General features: G+C 40.4%; 1 protein-coding gene across 6 annotated transcripts in view; it reads right to left on the bottom strand.

Annotated features, from left to right (window-relative positions):
• Positions 1–15,615, bottom strand: part of NKAIN2 (sodium/potassium transporting ATPase interacting 2) — a 987,104-nt gene extending 971,489 nt beyond the window's left edge. For 3 of the 6 annotated variants that reach the window (XM_045057985.1, XM_045057984.1, XR_006598252.1), the window contains exon 1: positions 15,365–15,615. In XM_045057985.1, coding sequence (XP_044913920.1) covers positions 15,365–15,478 — 114 coding nt within the window. In that variant the 5' untranslated portion in view covers positions 15,479–15,615. Of the gene's footprint in view, positions 1–15,096 lie in introns of all 6 variants that reach the window. The other 3 variants (XR_002742432.2, XR_006598253.1, XR_002157437.3) reach the window with 3 other exon arrangements.
• Between the last annotated feature and the right edge of the window lie 1,860 nt (positions 15,616–17,475).

Here is a 17,475-nt window from a genome sequence, read left to right as displayed (position 1 = left end):
TATACAAAGGTGAAGATGGAAAAGTACTTTCTAGCCTGGATCTCCCAGAAAGAGACAATTTTTAAATGAAAGATTTAATCATAAAATCTTCAAGCTAAAAGGACCTTCAAGAAGTCATGTAATTTACTCTCCTAGCCCTAGGCATACAAATCAGAGTCCACCAAAAGACTGTGCTACCAAAAGAAATCAAGTTGGGCCAAGAGAAATTATACAGTGTAAGATAGGATAATTTAAAAGATTAATCTCTGCTGTCTTGCCATAGTTCTTTAGCAATAACTGGGCCTTCTGGTGAATCAGGATATCAAATATTAAAACGTTGTTGAATATTCTGGGTTTGGGGGATCACCTAAGGAATATTAATAGCTTAAGCATTTTTTAATTTAAGTTTGTGAAAGGCAGTGGTTATAATTTGTGTGTGTGTGTGTGTCTGTGCATTTCCATAATACTAAGGAAAAGTTTCCAAATTTCTTTAGAGCCTTAAAAAAGGTTTACTTTTTAACTTGCAGTCATATTAACTCTTATCCAAATCTTTTATTAAATTAAAAACTCATACTCTGATCTAAAATTTCATATCTTGCTCTTCATATGAACAGTTACATGTCTATCTCATAATTAAAATGTATTCTTCACATGAAATCTTTCTTAAGCCATTTCATGAAGATACATATAGTATGTGCACATTTCAGCAACTATCGGAGTTGAGAGAACAAATTAGAAGTGTCAAATATTCATGGACAGTCTTCACTGGCACCAAAGGAAAGATCATAACATTTACCAGGTTTTAGATAACATCCACCTGGTGCAAACTAAAAGGAGCAAAACAGCCAAGAATGCAAAGGCTTGGCTGAGCACATAATTGGCCCTAAAAAGTAGCTTTCAAATGAATCTAGATTCAGCAGTGCGTCTCCAGTAGATATTCCCACAAATGCTTACTGGATGTCTCAAGCTACCTTCCTAATTCCTAATGTATGTGTCCCGGTCCCTAACATACATCTCAACCTATCTCCCAATCTCCTTTTCCTTTCCTCCCACTTTCCCCCACACCTCCATAGCTGCTAACCCACTGGCCTGCTCTCTTCATTTACTACCTGCTTCAAAACACAATAAAAATCAACTAGAAGGTTTTCAAAATGTCTACATGACTAGACTACTTCCCTAAAAACTTTATTTCCAAATATCAAGGGGCTGAGGGAAGGAAAGCTGGTATTGACTTTTTATAGAGCTCCCAATGATTGTCACCCAGGGCCACAGTGCATAGGGCTTGACTGTCACAGGTGCACAATGGCTGGGCTCAAAGCTACTCTTCCCTCATGATCGCCTCCACTGTTCTCCAGACAACTCCAAATTTAGTATGAAGAAAACCTGCTGTTACTGCTAAGTGCTCTTCCTAGGGCTTTGCTCTAGCTCAGTGCATCTCAGCAAGAGGGCTATTTTGTAATTTGGCAATGTCTAAAGACATTTTTGGTTGTTACAACCAGGAGTATGCTGCTGGCATCTAGAGACCAGTGATGCTGCTAAACATCCTGTGATGCACAGAACTGCACCATGCAACAAAAAATGATCCAGTTCAGAATGCCAACACTGCAGAAGCTGAGAAACCGCCTTACCTGAAACCTACCTTTCCCTTCCTTCATCACTCCACTCAACATACTTGTTAAACATTTCAATTCTTGTAGTTCATCCTCCTGAATCCCACTAACCACCTTTCTTTTCCAGCTCCAATTGCCAGCTCACACCAAACTCTCCCCAAATTCTCACAATTACCTATAATCCCTACAACGCTCTTCTTCTTTCTGGCTGTGTTCCTCTTCATCCCTTATTTCTGATCACCTTTAATAAAGCCAAAATATACAGTGAGGATTCTTCTATCAGCTGGTCCTCATGGCCTGTCATCCTTCTCACCACTGAACCTTCCATCCAATTCACCAGCCAATCAAGGGCCTCTGCATCCCCCCCAGGCAATGCTCCTGTCCAAGACCTAAACCCCTATACATATTATCTCACCACAACCATTAATACAACTACCTTTTCTATTATCTCCCTTCAGCTGAACCCACCTTCTGTTCTCAAACATCTGCAATGGCATTCCAGTAATCTAACCACCCATTCCATTCTGATTCTAACATCCTACTCATGGTCACCCAGTCCTAACTCATATTTCATTCAAGACCCCTTAGAGCCCTCCTATACCCTCAGTTTTGTTAAATCTAAGAACAAGGAAACTTCCATTTTCTGCTTTCCCATTCCAATTCTTAGAAAGATGGGGAATGATGGAAAAGTAGTTAGTTCCCCTGCAAATGCATGCCACCCAGTTTCAATAAGGCCTTTGATGCAATTTAGCCATCATTTAAGTTATCACTGCTCCGCCCTCACATTCCCCCACAGAGCTTGCTCCAAACCTCAGGCTTTCAATCTCACTTGGTGTTGCTTCTTATCCCGCTATGGGGAACTGTGCCATTCACCTGGAGAATTTACATCTGTACAACTGTGTACCCTACCTATAAAGTTTAAACTCCCTCCAAATGTGCTTAAGTCCATCCACAAACTGCACCCCTGCCCATTTCATTCCCTGCCTCACCTCCCAATTCTCCCCTACTTGCCAGCGAACCTGACTCGTCAATGTCCCGTGCATACACTTTCATTCTCACCTTCTTCCTATCATTTCTTTTCTTTTCTAAGTAAGCTCTACACCCAATATGGGGCTTGAAATCATAACCCTAAAATCAAGAGTCGCTCTACTGACTGAGCCAGCCAGGCACCCCCATCATTTCTTCCTCCTGGGATTCTCTTTTCCCCAGGGTCTAATCATGCCAGCGCTTCAAACCTTGCGTGAACAGCCTATATAGACATAACTGACCACTTGCCCCAAATCTCCATAGTACTTCATTCTTACTTCCCTTACAGTTCTTATCTTCCCATGTTATACTGCAGGTAACTACACATAACATTTAATCTCCTAGACAAAGGCCTGGTTTGTTTCCACTGCCCCGCTCGACTCTGCTTCTTCTACCTTGAATTACACACACACTCACATGCACTTACATATGTGTAGATGTTATCTTTACAATACATTATAAATAATGTATATTGAACATGTATATATATTCAAACATATATTGAATAATATATATTGAGCATATATATAAAATCTCCTAAAATGTTTTACAAAACGCAAAGTAACTGAATTAAATTTGTCAATAAGTATCTTGATAAAATGGTAGACTCCCCCCCCCCAAAAAAAAAGGAAAGGAAACATTTATCAGCAGTTTCACTTAAGTTTCACGTATCAGGTTGAGAAATCTGTGAATCCCCTCAAGTTGTATGGGCATTTTTCTGGTGAGAAAGCTCATAATTTTTCATTGATTCTCAAAAGAGCCTATCATGCAGGAAAAAAAAAAACCAACAGTTAAGAAGTACTGCTGTGGAGAGAGATGTGAAATAGAAAGACAGAATTCACTGTATTATTTTCATTCTGATCTGAGAAAATCTTTGGGATATATAATGTTATACCAAATGCAGCAAATAAAGCTAAATAATATGAATTTGAAATATATGAATTCACATTTTATAAAAAAATGGCCCAGTTTACATCAACATTTATTTTTCCCCAACAATGATCTTTATAGTAAGCTGAAACACAATCTTACAGTACATAATGAACAGAGAACAGTAAAGCATTTTTAAGTACTATCACATTAAGCAAGTAGTATGGCTTCATAAATAAATAAATAATAAGGATCAGGTTGCAATTTAAACTAATCTTCAGTTATTACAACCACTAAATATTAGATCAATCCGTGATAGAAACACAGCTTGACATTCCTTTCAGCTAGACCATATCCTAATTGCCAAAAGGACAGAAACATACACTTAATTTACTCAGCACTTGTCATTAGGCTATTCATGTGTGGACATTTCATAAAACCTTCCTCTTGAAGCTGATTTAGTAATTACTTAATTTCCTCCCACTGTTCATTAATTCATTTGTTCATTTTAAAACAATCATAACTGGAACACACCACTGCAGGTTAGGAATCAACTCTAGCTTGGTTCCTAGAGTTTCATTGGGTCTTCCTCTGCCAACGCCCCATGGCAGGGCCCCAGACAGAGCTGCTTCTCAGCTTCTGACAGTAATGTACTGCTGCACTCAAACCACATGAGGGAGACTTTCAGGCTCCCAAAGACTTTGTAACAGAAGATATTTTTATGTCACAGATTACTATTCAACCAAAAAGTTGAAATCCCTCCTATATAAACTGAGATCACTGCCTCTGCCTCAGTAAGTTTGCTAACACTTGTCCACCTATTCCTATTAAAGTTCAATATGTAACATTCTTATTCACATTATGAAAGATTACATTTAAAAATGGGCCTACACGCAACAACAGAACTATTTTGCATGTAAAGTCTGCATCAAATTGCTATAGAAATCTCAGAAAAATTCATTGGGGTTTATTTCTCTACTTAAGGGAAAAGCTCGTATTTTAGGCTGCTATGGTACTTAACCCTAGAGTCAAAGTAAGTGCAATAACATAGCAATCATCACTATCTCATTCTTGTGAAAAGAAAGTGGAAACCAACAGGTTTCCCTTAAGAATTAAAGTAAGAGAGGCATATAATTAAAGGTCACTAAACACTGTTATTATAAGATTTTCACATACTAAATGTAAACTGAACTTATACCATTTGCCTGATTTTTAGGACAGTTTTTTTGAACAAAAAATCTATTCCAAGACAGTCTACAAAATAGTAAACTGGGAGAGCAGTGTCCCCTGTATCTAAGAGCTTGTGGAACTTCTCAAAAATGTTGTAGATAAAACCAGAAATACATTCTTGAGAAAACTCATTAATGAATTTGCAGTCATCTTCACAGACTTCACTAGACTATCCTTTAAAAATGTATACATCATTTTAAGTAAAGTAGTAGTATTTGCCTTTTAACGTTTAGACATTCAGGACCCAGCCACCTCTCCCTAACGTTCCCCTCCTCCCCAACCCTGTCCTTTAGAAGAAAGAAGAAAACTTTCAATACCAAGCCAAATAAAAGCAAAACTTAGGTTTATAAACACTGTTGAACAGTCATAATTTAACTACTATCCTTTGACCAAATAAAATAGAACCACATTTTATGAAAGATGGGCAAAAATGAAACTCCATTAATCCCTACTGATAAGAGTAAGAAATACATAACCCTATACATAGCTCCAATATTTTAGAAAAATCACAAGTTATAGGTGGTCATCAAATTTTTGAGCAAGCTTTTTTTTTTAATTTTTATGTATTTAAGTCATCTCTACACACAACGTGGGGTTCAAACTCACAACTCTGAGATCAAGAGTCACATGCTCTCCTCACTGAGCCAGCCAGGCACCCCAAGCAAACATTATTTAAAAAGGAGGAAAAGGGGGGGGGGGGAAAGACCCAGAGCTCTTTACATTTGTGTATTATCAAGTCTACAACAGCTTCTAGAGATTTCAAATATGTAGCTCATTCCATCACTCCCAATAACTGGAGTTAAACACACCCACAGACTCTATCTCATATCTGCACCTCAGAGAAATCAAATGGAGCAAATAGGTAGCATCTAGACACACCATCCACTATAGGTCAACTCTCCCCTAATTTACAGATTGAGGAAGTGAAGTGAGGATCACTGTGCTCACAGAGATTAATTATGGCCTCCAGGAGCAAGCTGCCTTCCACCACCACAGGTGCCGTAACAAAGGAAGTGCTCAATGCCAAGGCAGGTCAGCAGAGCCTTTCTCCAGGGGCCAAGATCACAGAAGGCAGCTAGCTACTAGGCTGTAATGTTCTCCTTGGGACGTGTAAAAGTTTTCCCCACTTTCCATTTCCTAGTGACATCAGAAACTGTCCTTTATAAAAATAATACTCTAGGGGCAACTGGGTGGCTGTCAGTTGAGCATCCGACTTTGGCTCCACGAGTCATGATCTCGTGGTTTGTGAGTTCAAGTCTTACATCAAGCTCACCAATGTCAGCACAGAACCTGCTTCAGATCCTCTGTTCCTCTCTCTCTCTCTCTCTCTCTCTCTCTCTCTCTCTCTCTCTCTCTGCCCCTTCTGCACTTGTGCTCTCTCAAAAATAAATAAAAGATTTTAAAAAATAATAAAAATAATACTCTAGTAGATCTCCCTTGCATATCTCCTATGGCTAGAAGCTCCTATAGAGTAGGCTCATATGAATTCCCTACCCCTGAACATTTCAGACTTAATATTGACCCATCTATCATTCGACACATGGCTGTCAGTTAAAACAGCCTCCTTTGAAACCCCTCCTTATTCTGTTGTGTCATTAGCATCATACAGATGCATACAAAGACTTCTGTTAACAGAAGAGATTTGATTCCTCTATTCCACTCTAAGACCCATTTGTTTTCAAAGAACACAACATTGTTGAGGCTTTTAAATGTGTTACTGTTTTAGTGTGTGTGCATTGATTAGAAAACAAAAGTCAGTAGGAGAACCCCTTACCACCAGCCCTGCAAAGACAGACATTTAGGGTCCCATGATGGAAGAGCAGGCATGGGTCAGAAGTAGGCTGCTGGCACTGCTCCTCACCTGCAACTTTTATAACAAAGTGCTTCAGCAGATGCCCTCCCCCAGGGGTCCTCAAGTTCCAAATATCCTTGGAAACCCACTGCAACATGTTGCCTTCTTTGTACCATTACCAGTCAGACCTGAGTTTCAAAGTTAAGATTTGTGATTTTAGTGGCTGAAACATAATTCAAGAAACTCGAGTAAATACAGGAAAAATAATAGCCAAGTATATGAAAACAAGATCCCCTTCAGTTATTTTAATTATGTGATAATAGTGTTGGATATTCTTAAACATCTCTATGTATTACTATTTTGTTAAATACTTGCTAAGTAGGTTAAGAGTTTCCGTACTGAATTTTTAGCCTTTAAATATTGTTTAGGTAATAATTTAATATTATTAACTTTTAGGGTGCATCATTAGCCTGGAGTAACATTTCACTTAAAAGTGTTTCTGAAAATGCTAGTTCCATGGAAGATTAATAGGGGATAGAAGGAAAAGAGGTCCTTGGTTCACTGCAAGCACTTTATAAGTATTGTGGGGTTAAATTGTGGAATTAAGCAGGAGTTTCTCTCGTGTAGGACTTCTAGGAGCTTCGAAGATGTGCTGTGACCCTTGGGGGTAGGAGAGAGGATAAAGCCTGCAGATCCCACAACTTACTTAACCTCAGAGCTCATGTGCAATAGAGCATTTTGCAGAACTTGTGCCCATGGAACACAATTCTAGAAACGCCAGCCTGAGGAAGGACCATGCTGATTGGTTTGTAAGTTTAAATTTAATTCTTAATGAACACTTCAAGAAGGTATATCAGACACATATGCATTTCAAATAATCTGAACCTAGTGTTATAATCCTTATTTACATTTCCCCTCAAATGATAAGAAAGAAAGAAATGTTTCTACAAGAAATCAGATGTTACAACTAAGGCCACTGGCCAAATGATATATAAACAGCCCATAACTACTCCTACTGCCACTGGGGGAACAGTTCTGGAAGATTCAACTGTTAATAATTACAAAGATTTTCTAGATATCAGAAGTTTAGGAAGCTCTTCTCACATGTGTGAAGCTCTTTCACGTGTAAACTTTGAGCATTCCCCACCCCTTCCAGCACCCCCCCTCCCCCCCCCGCACATGCTCCTTAAGCAGGAATGATTTGCCTCATTCTTCAAAGGAGGAAATGACAGTTATTTGGTTGTTCAGTACAGAAGGCGGGCTAGGTGTTGAAAACTCTGCCCCCTCACTGAATCCAGTGCTTTCCCAGCACACCCCTTCCCCTCTCTCTCTCTCTCCCCCAAGGTTGTGCTTGGCAGCAGTGAGAAGCTATTCCAGAAATTCAGACTGAGGGGCTAGGTTAGCAGAGAGAGGCCACTGAAGGAACCAAATCTGCTCCAGCGTGACAGGCATACAGCGTATAGGCTAGAGGCACTGAATCCCTTTCAGATTTTTCGTGATCTCTATTCACTACAAAGACACAAATGCTGCGAAAAGATCTTCCATTTATTTCCCTTATTTAAACTTCTGAATAGGACCAAGCTAGAAGTCAGAAATAGACACATTTGGTCCTGAAGAATTTTTTGTTCACGTAATAACAGGCCAAAGGAAGAATGAGCTAATTATCTAGTTGGGTTGAAAATTTTCAGAAACAGGTTCGTGTAGTCACGTAACACCCTAAGTGAAGACCTGTGTTTATGTCAGTAGTTCTCCAAGTTTGGTCCCTCACCAGCAGTGTCACTGTCACCTGGGAACTCCTCAGAAATGGAAATTCCAGGTCTAGGACCTCCCGAAGACCTATTGAACCAGAAGTCCTGGGGTGGGCCCCATTGATTTGGAAAAAGCCCTGCAGGTGATTCTGATGCACCATCAAGACAGACAAGGGGTCTTATCTCAAACAACCTATTACTCCAGGTTATTTCCCACAACAATTAATTGTAACTATATTCTCACCAATCAGTAGTCTGGATGCATTTAGGATGTGGGACATGTTTTAAAAAACAGCAACAACAACAACAGGTACATAACATTACTCTGCATTAGCAATTTATCAGAAATTGGTTTCAAAAGGAACAAGAATTTCCCATAGAATCTTTTTTTAAACATTCACATCAAAGTTTCCAGCTCATACTCCGTGCTTATTTCTCAATAATTGGCCTGAAATACACAGTAGCTGTAACTCTCCCTCCCCCCCCCCAACCCCCTGCCCCTTGAAAAATGACAGAAACACAACCTCATCAGGAGAGCTCACTTTTCTAGGGCAGAGCTATAAGTATGTCTTGCACTGTTTGGGCACACTCGAAATCTAGTGTGAACAGCAAGCAAAGCTAACTGTGAGGGGCTGGTGCCTCCTTTTATTCCCTACTCCAGGCACCAGCAACTCCTAGTTGTGAAACCCCAAGTCCACCTGGGCCTGTCAGGCCTGGACAGAAGCCTGGTACCAACAGCCCTCCAGGAGCCTGCTTAGGCTTCTGTTGATTACTGGCTCAACAGGAATTAGTAGGTAGATGCTGCCTTTGTTAGTAAAAGAAATGGAAGCTAGGAGAGCTGTATCCTTTCATGTTACCTGGAAGGTGGAAGGGATTTCCTGAAGCTCAGTCTGGCTTTAGTGGGACAGACCTGGGTTTGAGCACAAACTCTATCACTTACTAAGAGAGTGAGTTAAGAAAAGTCACTTAAAACTTTCTGAATCTCCATTTTCTCCCTTGTAAAGTGAGGATATTAGTGTCTATTACCTATGCTGTAGAATTATTGGAAAGGAATCAGTGGGGGGAAACAAAAAAAAACAACACTCATTTAGCATTTAGCCCAAAACAAGCTTCGAATACATGCTAAGAGTTTTCATTATTGTTTAAGTATTTTACAAAGATAGATTTTTAAAGCATAACACAAAGCACAAACTTTTTTTTCAAAGTACACAAAAAAGTCAGTCTGTCGTAACTTTTCAAAAAGAGTTTCTACAAAGATCAAAGTTAGCATGTGATCCATAATTAACTTAAAAGGTGAAAAATATTAGCATAAGTCACTTCATTCCATCCCAGGTTGAATGAAAAAAAAAAAGTCTACAGCTTCCACCAGACTGAATGTCACCAATGTTTCTATTTGTTAGACCAAGTGCCTGGGTTAGAGTTTAAGCAAAAATGAAAAACACTGCTTTCAGGAAGATGAAGCAAGCAACTCCTTTAAATAGTGATGAAATTTCCAATCTAAATATACCTGAAATAGTTTTAAAAAATCCAGTTTAAAATTACATTGCTACCTTAACCCAGATAAAGAAAACAATATAATTTTATCTTATTTCTTCATAGTTTTTAAATATCCTTCAATTTCTTGGAATTGTTAGGAACAAAAGTTTCACACACTTAGTTCCATTCTATATGTAGAAATTAAGTGTTAATATAACATTTGTTTCTACTGTTGTTACAGGGGAAAGGGAACCTTAGATACATTGTATCTCGATGGACTATGTATTTCATTATATTGAAAATAAACAATAACCCAGTTCTCTGGGAGGAGAGGGGGCCAAAATTGAAAGAGTTCACTACATAGATGAAAAAATAGAACAGAAATACTTCTTGTGTATGTATTTAATGTATGACATTTGAGTGTTATAAGTCCTGGAAATAGAAAATTTTCCATTATTAGCAATATTAGTTTCAAAAACTATTTTTGGAAAAATTACACTGAGCTGCTTGAAATTCTACCAAATAACACAACTGAAGTATATCCTTTGAAATTTTGGCCATTAGTAGAATATATACAAATACTGAATGCAACTGAGGTCATAATTCTAATATTTTTATTTCCGGTATAAATCTAGAAGGGTTAAAATGTGTTTCTGTCTCAGATTTCATTTTTGTTAAGCACACACATGCACAAAAAGGAAACAGAACAAGAAATAAAGACCTCCTATTTCAAGGAGTCCCTGGCTGCCATTCCAAAATTCTTCATTGGGCAAGTAGAGAATCTGCCCTCCCAAATAAAGCAGGATCAGAGGGAAAAGGAGGTAGCAATGCCTATTCACATTTCTGGGCCACTGCCCACTTATGGGCTTCATGCCAGGGATGACTCTGGCATTCTGCACAGGAGATGCTGCCCATCCAAGCCTTTATTTGAGAAAGCAAGGGAACAGCTCTGTACAGATTGGCTCTTTGAAACTTTGGGTATATGAAAAAAAGGAACTGCCACTTGGTCTGTGAACCAAGAAAGAGAGCTGGACACTGGAAGGAGTGTCTATATCTTTCTTGGTAAACATTAGAGTAGAGTAGTACTGAATCAGAATGAAAGAACAGATCTAAAAAAAATACACACACATACACACAAGACAATGCTGGGATGCAAAAGTAGAAAACATATGGAAAGAGGAAAGTTATTTTATAACTTAGCAAATTCTTAGCATATTTTTACATCATAAGTTTCTGAAGCATTATATGGAAATCGTTAGTCCACAAGATTCAATGTTCACAAGATTTTATTAGCAATGGCATATGTAGATTCATAAATCTAAAATTTTAAATTATCTCACTAGGGAAGGTTTGCGGCAGGTACAGTTCTACATTTCTGAGGAATTTCCAAACATGTCAAAAGTATCCGAGGTAAATCCTAAGATTCTACCAGCAATTTTCAAGTCACTTCACATCATGCTTTGTTTTTTAAAAAGTAACGAAGGTCCATGTAACTATGAACACATCACAAAGTCAGAACTGACAGCACCAAAGTATTCCATAATTATAATAAGATTGTTTCTATTTAGTCCACTTATGCATTCAGGGCTTTCTTTTCTGATAAATGTGTACTTCTAAAAATGCTTAGTAACTGCTCAGTATCAAGTAACTGTTCGGTAAAACTAAAGATCATTCTTAAGTTTCAAATGTGCTTCTTCACACAGCTGCATGCAAGTATACTAACACAATTCCTAGGTGCACCTGCTCCAAGTTAGCAATATTTCATAAAGCACATGGCAAGAATGGCACCTTCAAGTGTTAATCTGCTAAACATAAATGTGTACTTTTAGTAGTTTATGGCACATACACTTTGTGCCATAGAGGAATCTGGTGTACAAAAATGTGGACAATTTTTTATTTTCTTCCCTGAAAACAAAGCCGTCTTTTGAAACTAAAATAAGTTATGTTCTTCGATATTATAACAACTAAGTGGTCTTCACTGAGAATTATCTGAGGAAATTTTGCAACATTTAGATAAAGTACTCTTTGATTCAGCCAAACACTTAAGAACAAAAAGAAAGAAAAAAAAAAAAAACAGCTGAAACTTTTTCACCAGCTGCTGAGTTGTAAATAAGAAGTTTGACTGTTCTTGTCCTGTGCCACTATATCCAACACAGCAAATGCAGTGATGAGTTTTGTTACTATCTGAAATCTTCAGTTTCTGAGCATTAAGGACAGCAATGATAAAAAGAAAATTACCTTCTTGAGATTAAGAGCTTAAACTTTGAACTGTACACATGAACAAATCTGTTTCCAGAAATCACCCCCTTTTTCATACCAATCACCCTAAAATCTGAAGTTGGAATTACCATACATCTCAAAGATTTTAATTTATGATACATAGAGGCAGATATTTTTTCATAAAATGGAAGTTTTGTATTGAATCTCTGTGGCATGAAATTCTAAATTCTTGTCTTATAAACTGATTTTCTGACTTTTAAAAGAACGTATGTTTATCCACACTTGTAGTCTGACAAATATTAAACTAAATGCACATTTACTATAATTAAAAGCTAAGATAGAATCCTGATAGAGAAATTTCTCTGGAGAGTTTGTCTCTGCCCATCACTTGTTAAAAGATCAAACACTGTGTCTGCTCTGATAATAACCTGATGAATGAGCTTCCCACCTCCACCATACCTACGAGCTACCTCATCCTCTACAAAGGTCAGTTGCAAGTTGATGTAGACATAAATATTTCTTTAAGTCTATTTAAAATAGAGATACCCCACTTACAGAATTGGAAATAAATGTTTCCAGAAACTTAAAGTTACTTAACAAGGAAATTTAATAAAGTTTCTGTCCTAGACTATTTCTGGCTTTCATTAATTTTAATGTACCTAAGATTTATCTGTATAACTACCAAAAAACATGTCCAAATGTTACCAGGATGCATACTAAACACTTTGGAAGTAAACAAAACTAGGTGAACTTTTGTATCAATCAATGGTACTGAGTCATAACTGACTCCCGAAACCTGGCTACTTATAAAACCACTTCTACTCATAATAACTCAAACACAATACAAAAAGTTTTTAAAGGTCTATCAAGAGCAAAGGAAAACACATATATCCACCTATAGCGTGTGTGTGCTTTGCAATTATTAATTTGCAAAGAAATTATTTTATTTAAAATTAAATACCGTATTTCTACAAAGCAACAACCACCAGGAATCTCTGAGGTCTTTTAAATGTGATCATTTCACCTTATCAAAGCAATGAATGTTCTTCGTCCTTTGTTTTTTGTTCTGCATCTGCATTAACATGGCTGCTAATTATATTAGCCTGGTGGCACTTAAAGTCTGAATGGGAAAAATCACATGATTCTTACAGAGCATCCTTAAGATTCAAATGTATACCTGCTTAGACTGAACACCCTTATATTACAACTGCCTCTATTTTGTTACAAAACTTAGCTTTGATTCAGAATTTGTTTCATAAGTGATGTAGCACTTCTCCAATACACCATCACATATTTGCACACACATAAATAAACACACACACACACACACACACACACACAAGAATCTTTAGCCTTATTGTGCCATTTTGTACCTTTAGGTTTCTTTTTCGTGTATCTATGTGTTTCTAAAATTGTTAAGTTCTTGAGAAGTTTGTATTCATCACACAACATGTCACATGGATCTAATGCCTACAATTGCCATAATAAAGCCCTACTATGCTACACAATTAAAAATTAAATCACATTTAATTTTTTTAAAATTGAAAAGAGCAAAAGAATACTCTTACCCACCCACTCGTTCTCACAGTTTTATGTTTTTACACAGTGAATCAGCAAATGTATTCTTTTCTGAATCATATATGAACACAGGAATGTTTTGATAACGTTTATACAATTTGGCATAGTTGGCCTAACCAGTGGCTTAACAAAGTAAACTCATTGTTCTGATTAGCTTTATCATTAAGAGTAAAAATCCTTCATTGCAAAACTTCAATCAATATATAGAAAAGAGAAATAAACCGGTTTACACATCACTGAAAAAATATTATATTCTTAAAATTGTATTTATAGTTCCACCTTTTTTCTTAAAACCAAGTCCTTAAGAAATTCATAGATCAAAATACATATCTTGAGATAACTTTACTGGGGAAGGAAAACACCCCAAGACAATACACAACAAAAAGCACTCCTTCAGCTAAATAGTAAACACAACAACAACAACAACAAAACAAATACTCTTGGGCTTCAAGACAATTGATAAACAATGAAGACCACTTAAGGAATTCTTCTATCAGTTTCCATAGGAAATCCTTGCTCTTTTGAACACTTTACTGATTGGGCTCGCAGAAATCTCCTTCAATCTTGTAGTCCTTTCAGCCTTTATGAAACAATTGTTGGAAATGTGGGTGGCTATTCAGATTAATTTATACTTTCCAAGGAAAGCTGTTTGATAACAGGAGTGAGCAAGTGCTCCCACTTCAAATTAACCACTTACAGTAGTAGATTTTTCACCTCTAAACTATCCTCAGCCCCTCCTTCGACTGCCCTTAGAGAATTTAAATTCATAGACTTGATGTTTTCCATTACTGGCTTCTTGCCTCTTTGCAAACATACAACATTCTTCAAAAAGCATATATAATTCTCCATCCTATAGGATCAGACAATATCTCTTTCAGGAGCAATTACATACATAATGTGAGATTGAATAATTTTCCTTAGAATTGCTTTTAATAATTGCGATTTAAAGACTACTGGTTCAGTTTATGGCAGTGGTGTTACTGAGTTCATTTAAGTATTTCTCTTCAATCTACATACTTTTAGAACTCAATGTGGCTTCTAGATCAGACTGGTGTAAGGATACCATCTGCCCTACATAGTGGTCTGTTAGAGCATTATACTTACAAGACAATATATTCCTTGAAAAATAACACACGTCAGTGAAGAAACAAAGATACTGCAAAAAAAATTAGTATATAGAAGAAAAGTCGAAAATTCCATATCTCTCTGTTTTAACACCTGTATAGTAAATTATATGTGACAACCACGTTGTTACAGTAACAGGAATGCAAAGCATAAAGGAACAAGAGATACATCTTGCTTTGCTTAAAGAAATTAAAGACAAGTTTAACCCGCACCTACCAAACTGTCTTCAGAGGGACAGAAATAGGTGAGGGTGGAAAGGCTCACCTCCCCTGTGCCCCACAGTGCCTCTCCCTGAAATCATTTTAAACATAGGCAATCTATCTGTCACCTTCTCTCTTTTATCTTTCCTTCCATTCTAATCAATGGCAGACCCATTACCGCACTCCCCAGCCCAGTATCTCAAAGGCGCATTACAGAATAAGAGGACCCAAGTGTCACTTACCAGTTGCATGCCACAGATAAAGATAAGCGTGCACCTGCCACTGCAATAACCCATGGTTTCCGAGACCCCTGCCACAGCCAGACTGTCCCACGTCGGCCACCGTCGAGCCCCCACTTTATCCAATCAGATCGCGGGGAAGGACAGGCAAACCTGCCGAGGGCTCGGGGGCTCCGGGCTGCTGCTGCCAGTGTCCTGGGAAGTGACAGGCATTAGGACCTGCTGGCGCGGCGGCGGCGGCAGCAGCTCCAGCCGCGCCCGCCAAACATACCTTCACTCGCTCGGTGCACACGCCGCGCCGCGGGCAGCGCCGCCCGCGGAGACGCGCCCGGGGCCCGCAGGGGCAGCAGCGGCAGCCTCGCAGCGCCGCCGCGCCGTCAGGCATCTGGCCGCGAAGTTTCGCCCCCGCCGCTCCTCGCGCCGGCTCGCCCCACGCCCCCCAGCGCGGCCGCCGCCCGACGCGCGCTCGCCCTGCGCTCTCCGCGCGCCGGCTTCGGGGGCGGCAGAAGCGCGCGCGGGGCGCTGCCCGCCTCCCTGCGCCGCCCGCGGCTCCTCTGCGCCCGGCGCTGCGGGGCCAAGCGGGCGGGGGCGGGGCGCGGGCCGGGCGGGGGCGTCCGGGCTCCGCGGTCCCGGGCGGCGGCGGAGGTGGCTGCCGCACGCAGTGCTGCCGGGTCCGCGCCGCGTCCAGCTGCGGCGCTGCCCCTCCCCTCGCCCCAATGTGCTAATCCTCCTACGACAGATCCTTCAACTGCTCCCCGCCGCCCCTGCCAGAGACGTAAACTTCTCGCAGCCCCGCCGGGGCTGCCTCTTGAGGGGCTGGTGTCTAGGTGGGAAGAAGCGGCGCAGAAGCGGCGGCGGCGGCGCTGGGGACCGCGGGGCGAAGAGTCCGGGCGGCATGTCCGTGGCTTCCTGGGCTTGCGTGGGTCCTGGTCCCGCAGCCGAGCCTGAAACACTATGAGCGAGCGCCTGTGTGTGTTTGGGGAGAAGGGACGAAGAGGAGGGTTAGGGAAGGGGGGTGGGGTGATGAAACAGGGGTGCAGCCACGGCATCCTGACCGGTTGCAAAGCCCGCGAGGCAGAGGAGGAGGAGGAGGGGAGGAGAAGGCGCGCTGCGGCCGCAGACGCACTGCCAGCCGCCCGGCACGCGGCTCCGGAGGATCTGCAAGGGCCGGAGCGTGGAGCGCCGACCCTGCTTGGGAAAAGGGACCGGGTTGCTGCTGGAGTTGGTGGGGAATTTGAGAACCGGAGACAGTAGGGACTCAATGAGTTGCCGTTGTTGCTTTAAACTGTTTGCACTCAAGAAATTAAAGAATAAGAGACCATTTTAGCGGTCAATGACTACAGCTTTAAGGACCGTCCCAGCTGGGTATGGATTCCTGAAGGTGGGGATGCTCCAGACCCAGCTCTGGAGCGCCGGCCAAAAGCTGGGCAGAGGCTCCGGAAACCTGCAGAGACCTGCTTCGGAGCCCGCTGCTGCCACCTGCGGGTGGAAATAAGAGCGAAGCAAGTTGGCCCAGGTGGCGGCCCCAGGGGCTTGGGTATTCAGAATCCAAGAGTCAAGTTTCCTTTTTAACCCCCTGGCAGCTTTGTGAAGGTATTACTGACTTTTCCTGGAGGTGAAGGTGTGGTGTCGAGATCCGCTGGGGAAGCGAGTCACTAGAATGAAGAGCTGAGACTGATGAGGAAAGAGAATAGGAAACCAAAGAGCAAGCATGTCCTACATCCCGTAGGATAAAGACAGATGAAACCACCATGTCAGGCAAAGCGCTTTCCATAGCAAATGGGATTTGGCCCTTCTGATGAAATGGCATTTGTGTAGGATAGTGTTATGCTAGGAACCACAAATAAGGATTCCAAATGATTGCTTCCTTTGAGTAAATATTATGACATATCAGAACGACTAAATATAAAGAAATTGAATAGGGCATAGGGACCCTAGTCTCCAGAAGCCTGCTACTGAATTTTCAGAAATGTCAGTCGTAGAGAGCCAAAAAGGGATTTGATTTGTTAAATTTTGGGGAATGCAGATATTTTATTACTGTAATGAAAACGCCTGCTTTGAATCACCCCATTTGTAAATGGACGTTTCTCTGAAAAGTGTCTTTCAATGTTTGAGGGAATTTAGAGAACCCGGTATATTCTGTTACCCACTGCAGGGGTCTGGTAGGTAATAACTGCTCCACAACCCCTGCTAAAACTGAAGCCAGAGGTATCTGGTACAAATGTTTCTTTTAGTTATTGCTATTCCACCTTTATACATGTTAGCTGTCATGGCTGCTTGGCATGCAGGTACTTTTTACTGCCAAACAAAAATAAGGCTGTTAAGTGGATGTTGAATATTGAAGAAGCTCCTGCCGTATTGTGGAAAGCATTGTATTACTTT

This window comes from Felis catus, chromosome B2 (assembly GCF_018350175.1).
Source record: "Felis catus isolate Fca126 chromosome B2, F.catus_Fca126_mat1.0, whole genome shotgun sequence".
NCBI lineage: Eukaryota > Metazoa > Chordata > Mammalia > Carnivora > Felidae > Felis > Felis catus.
This window is presented reverse-complemented; position numbering and strand designations above follow the sequence as displayed.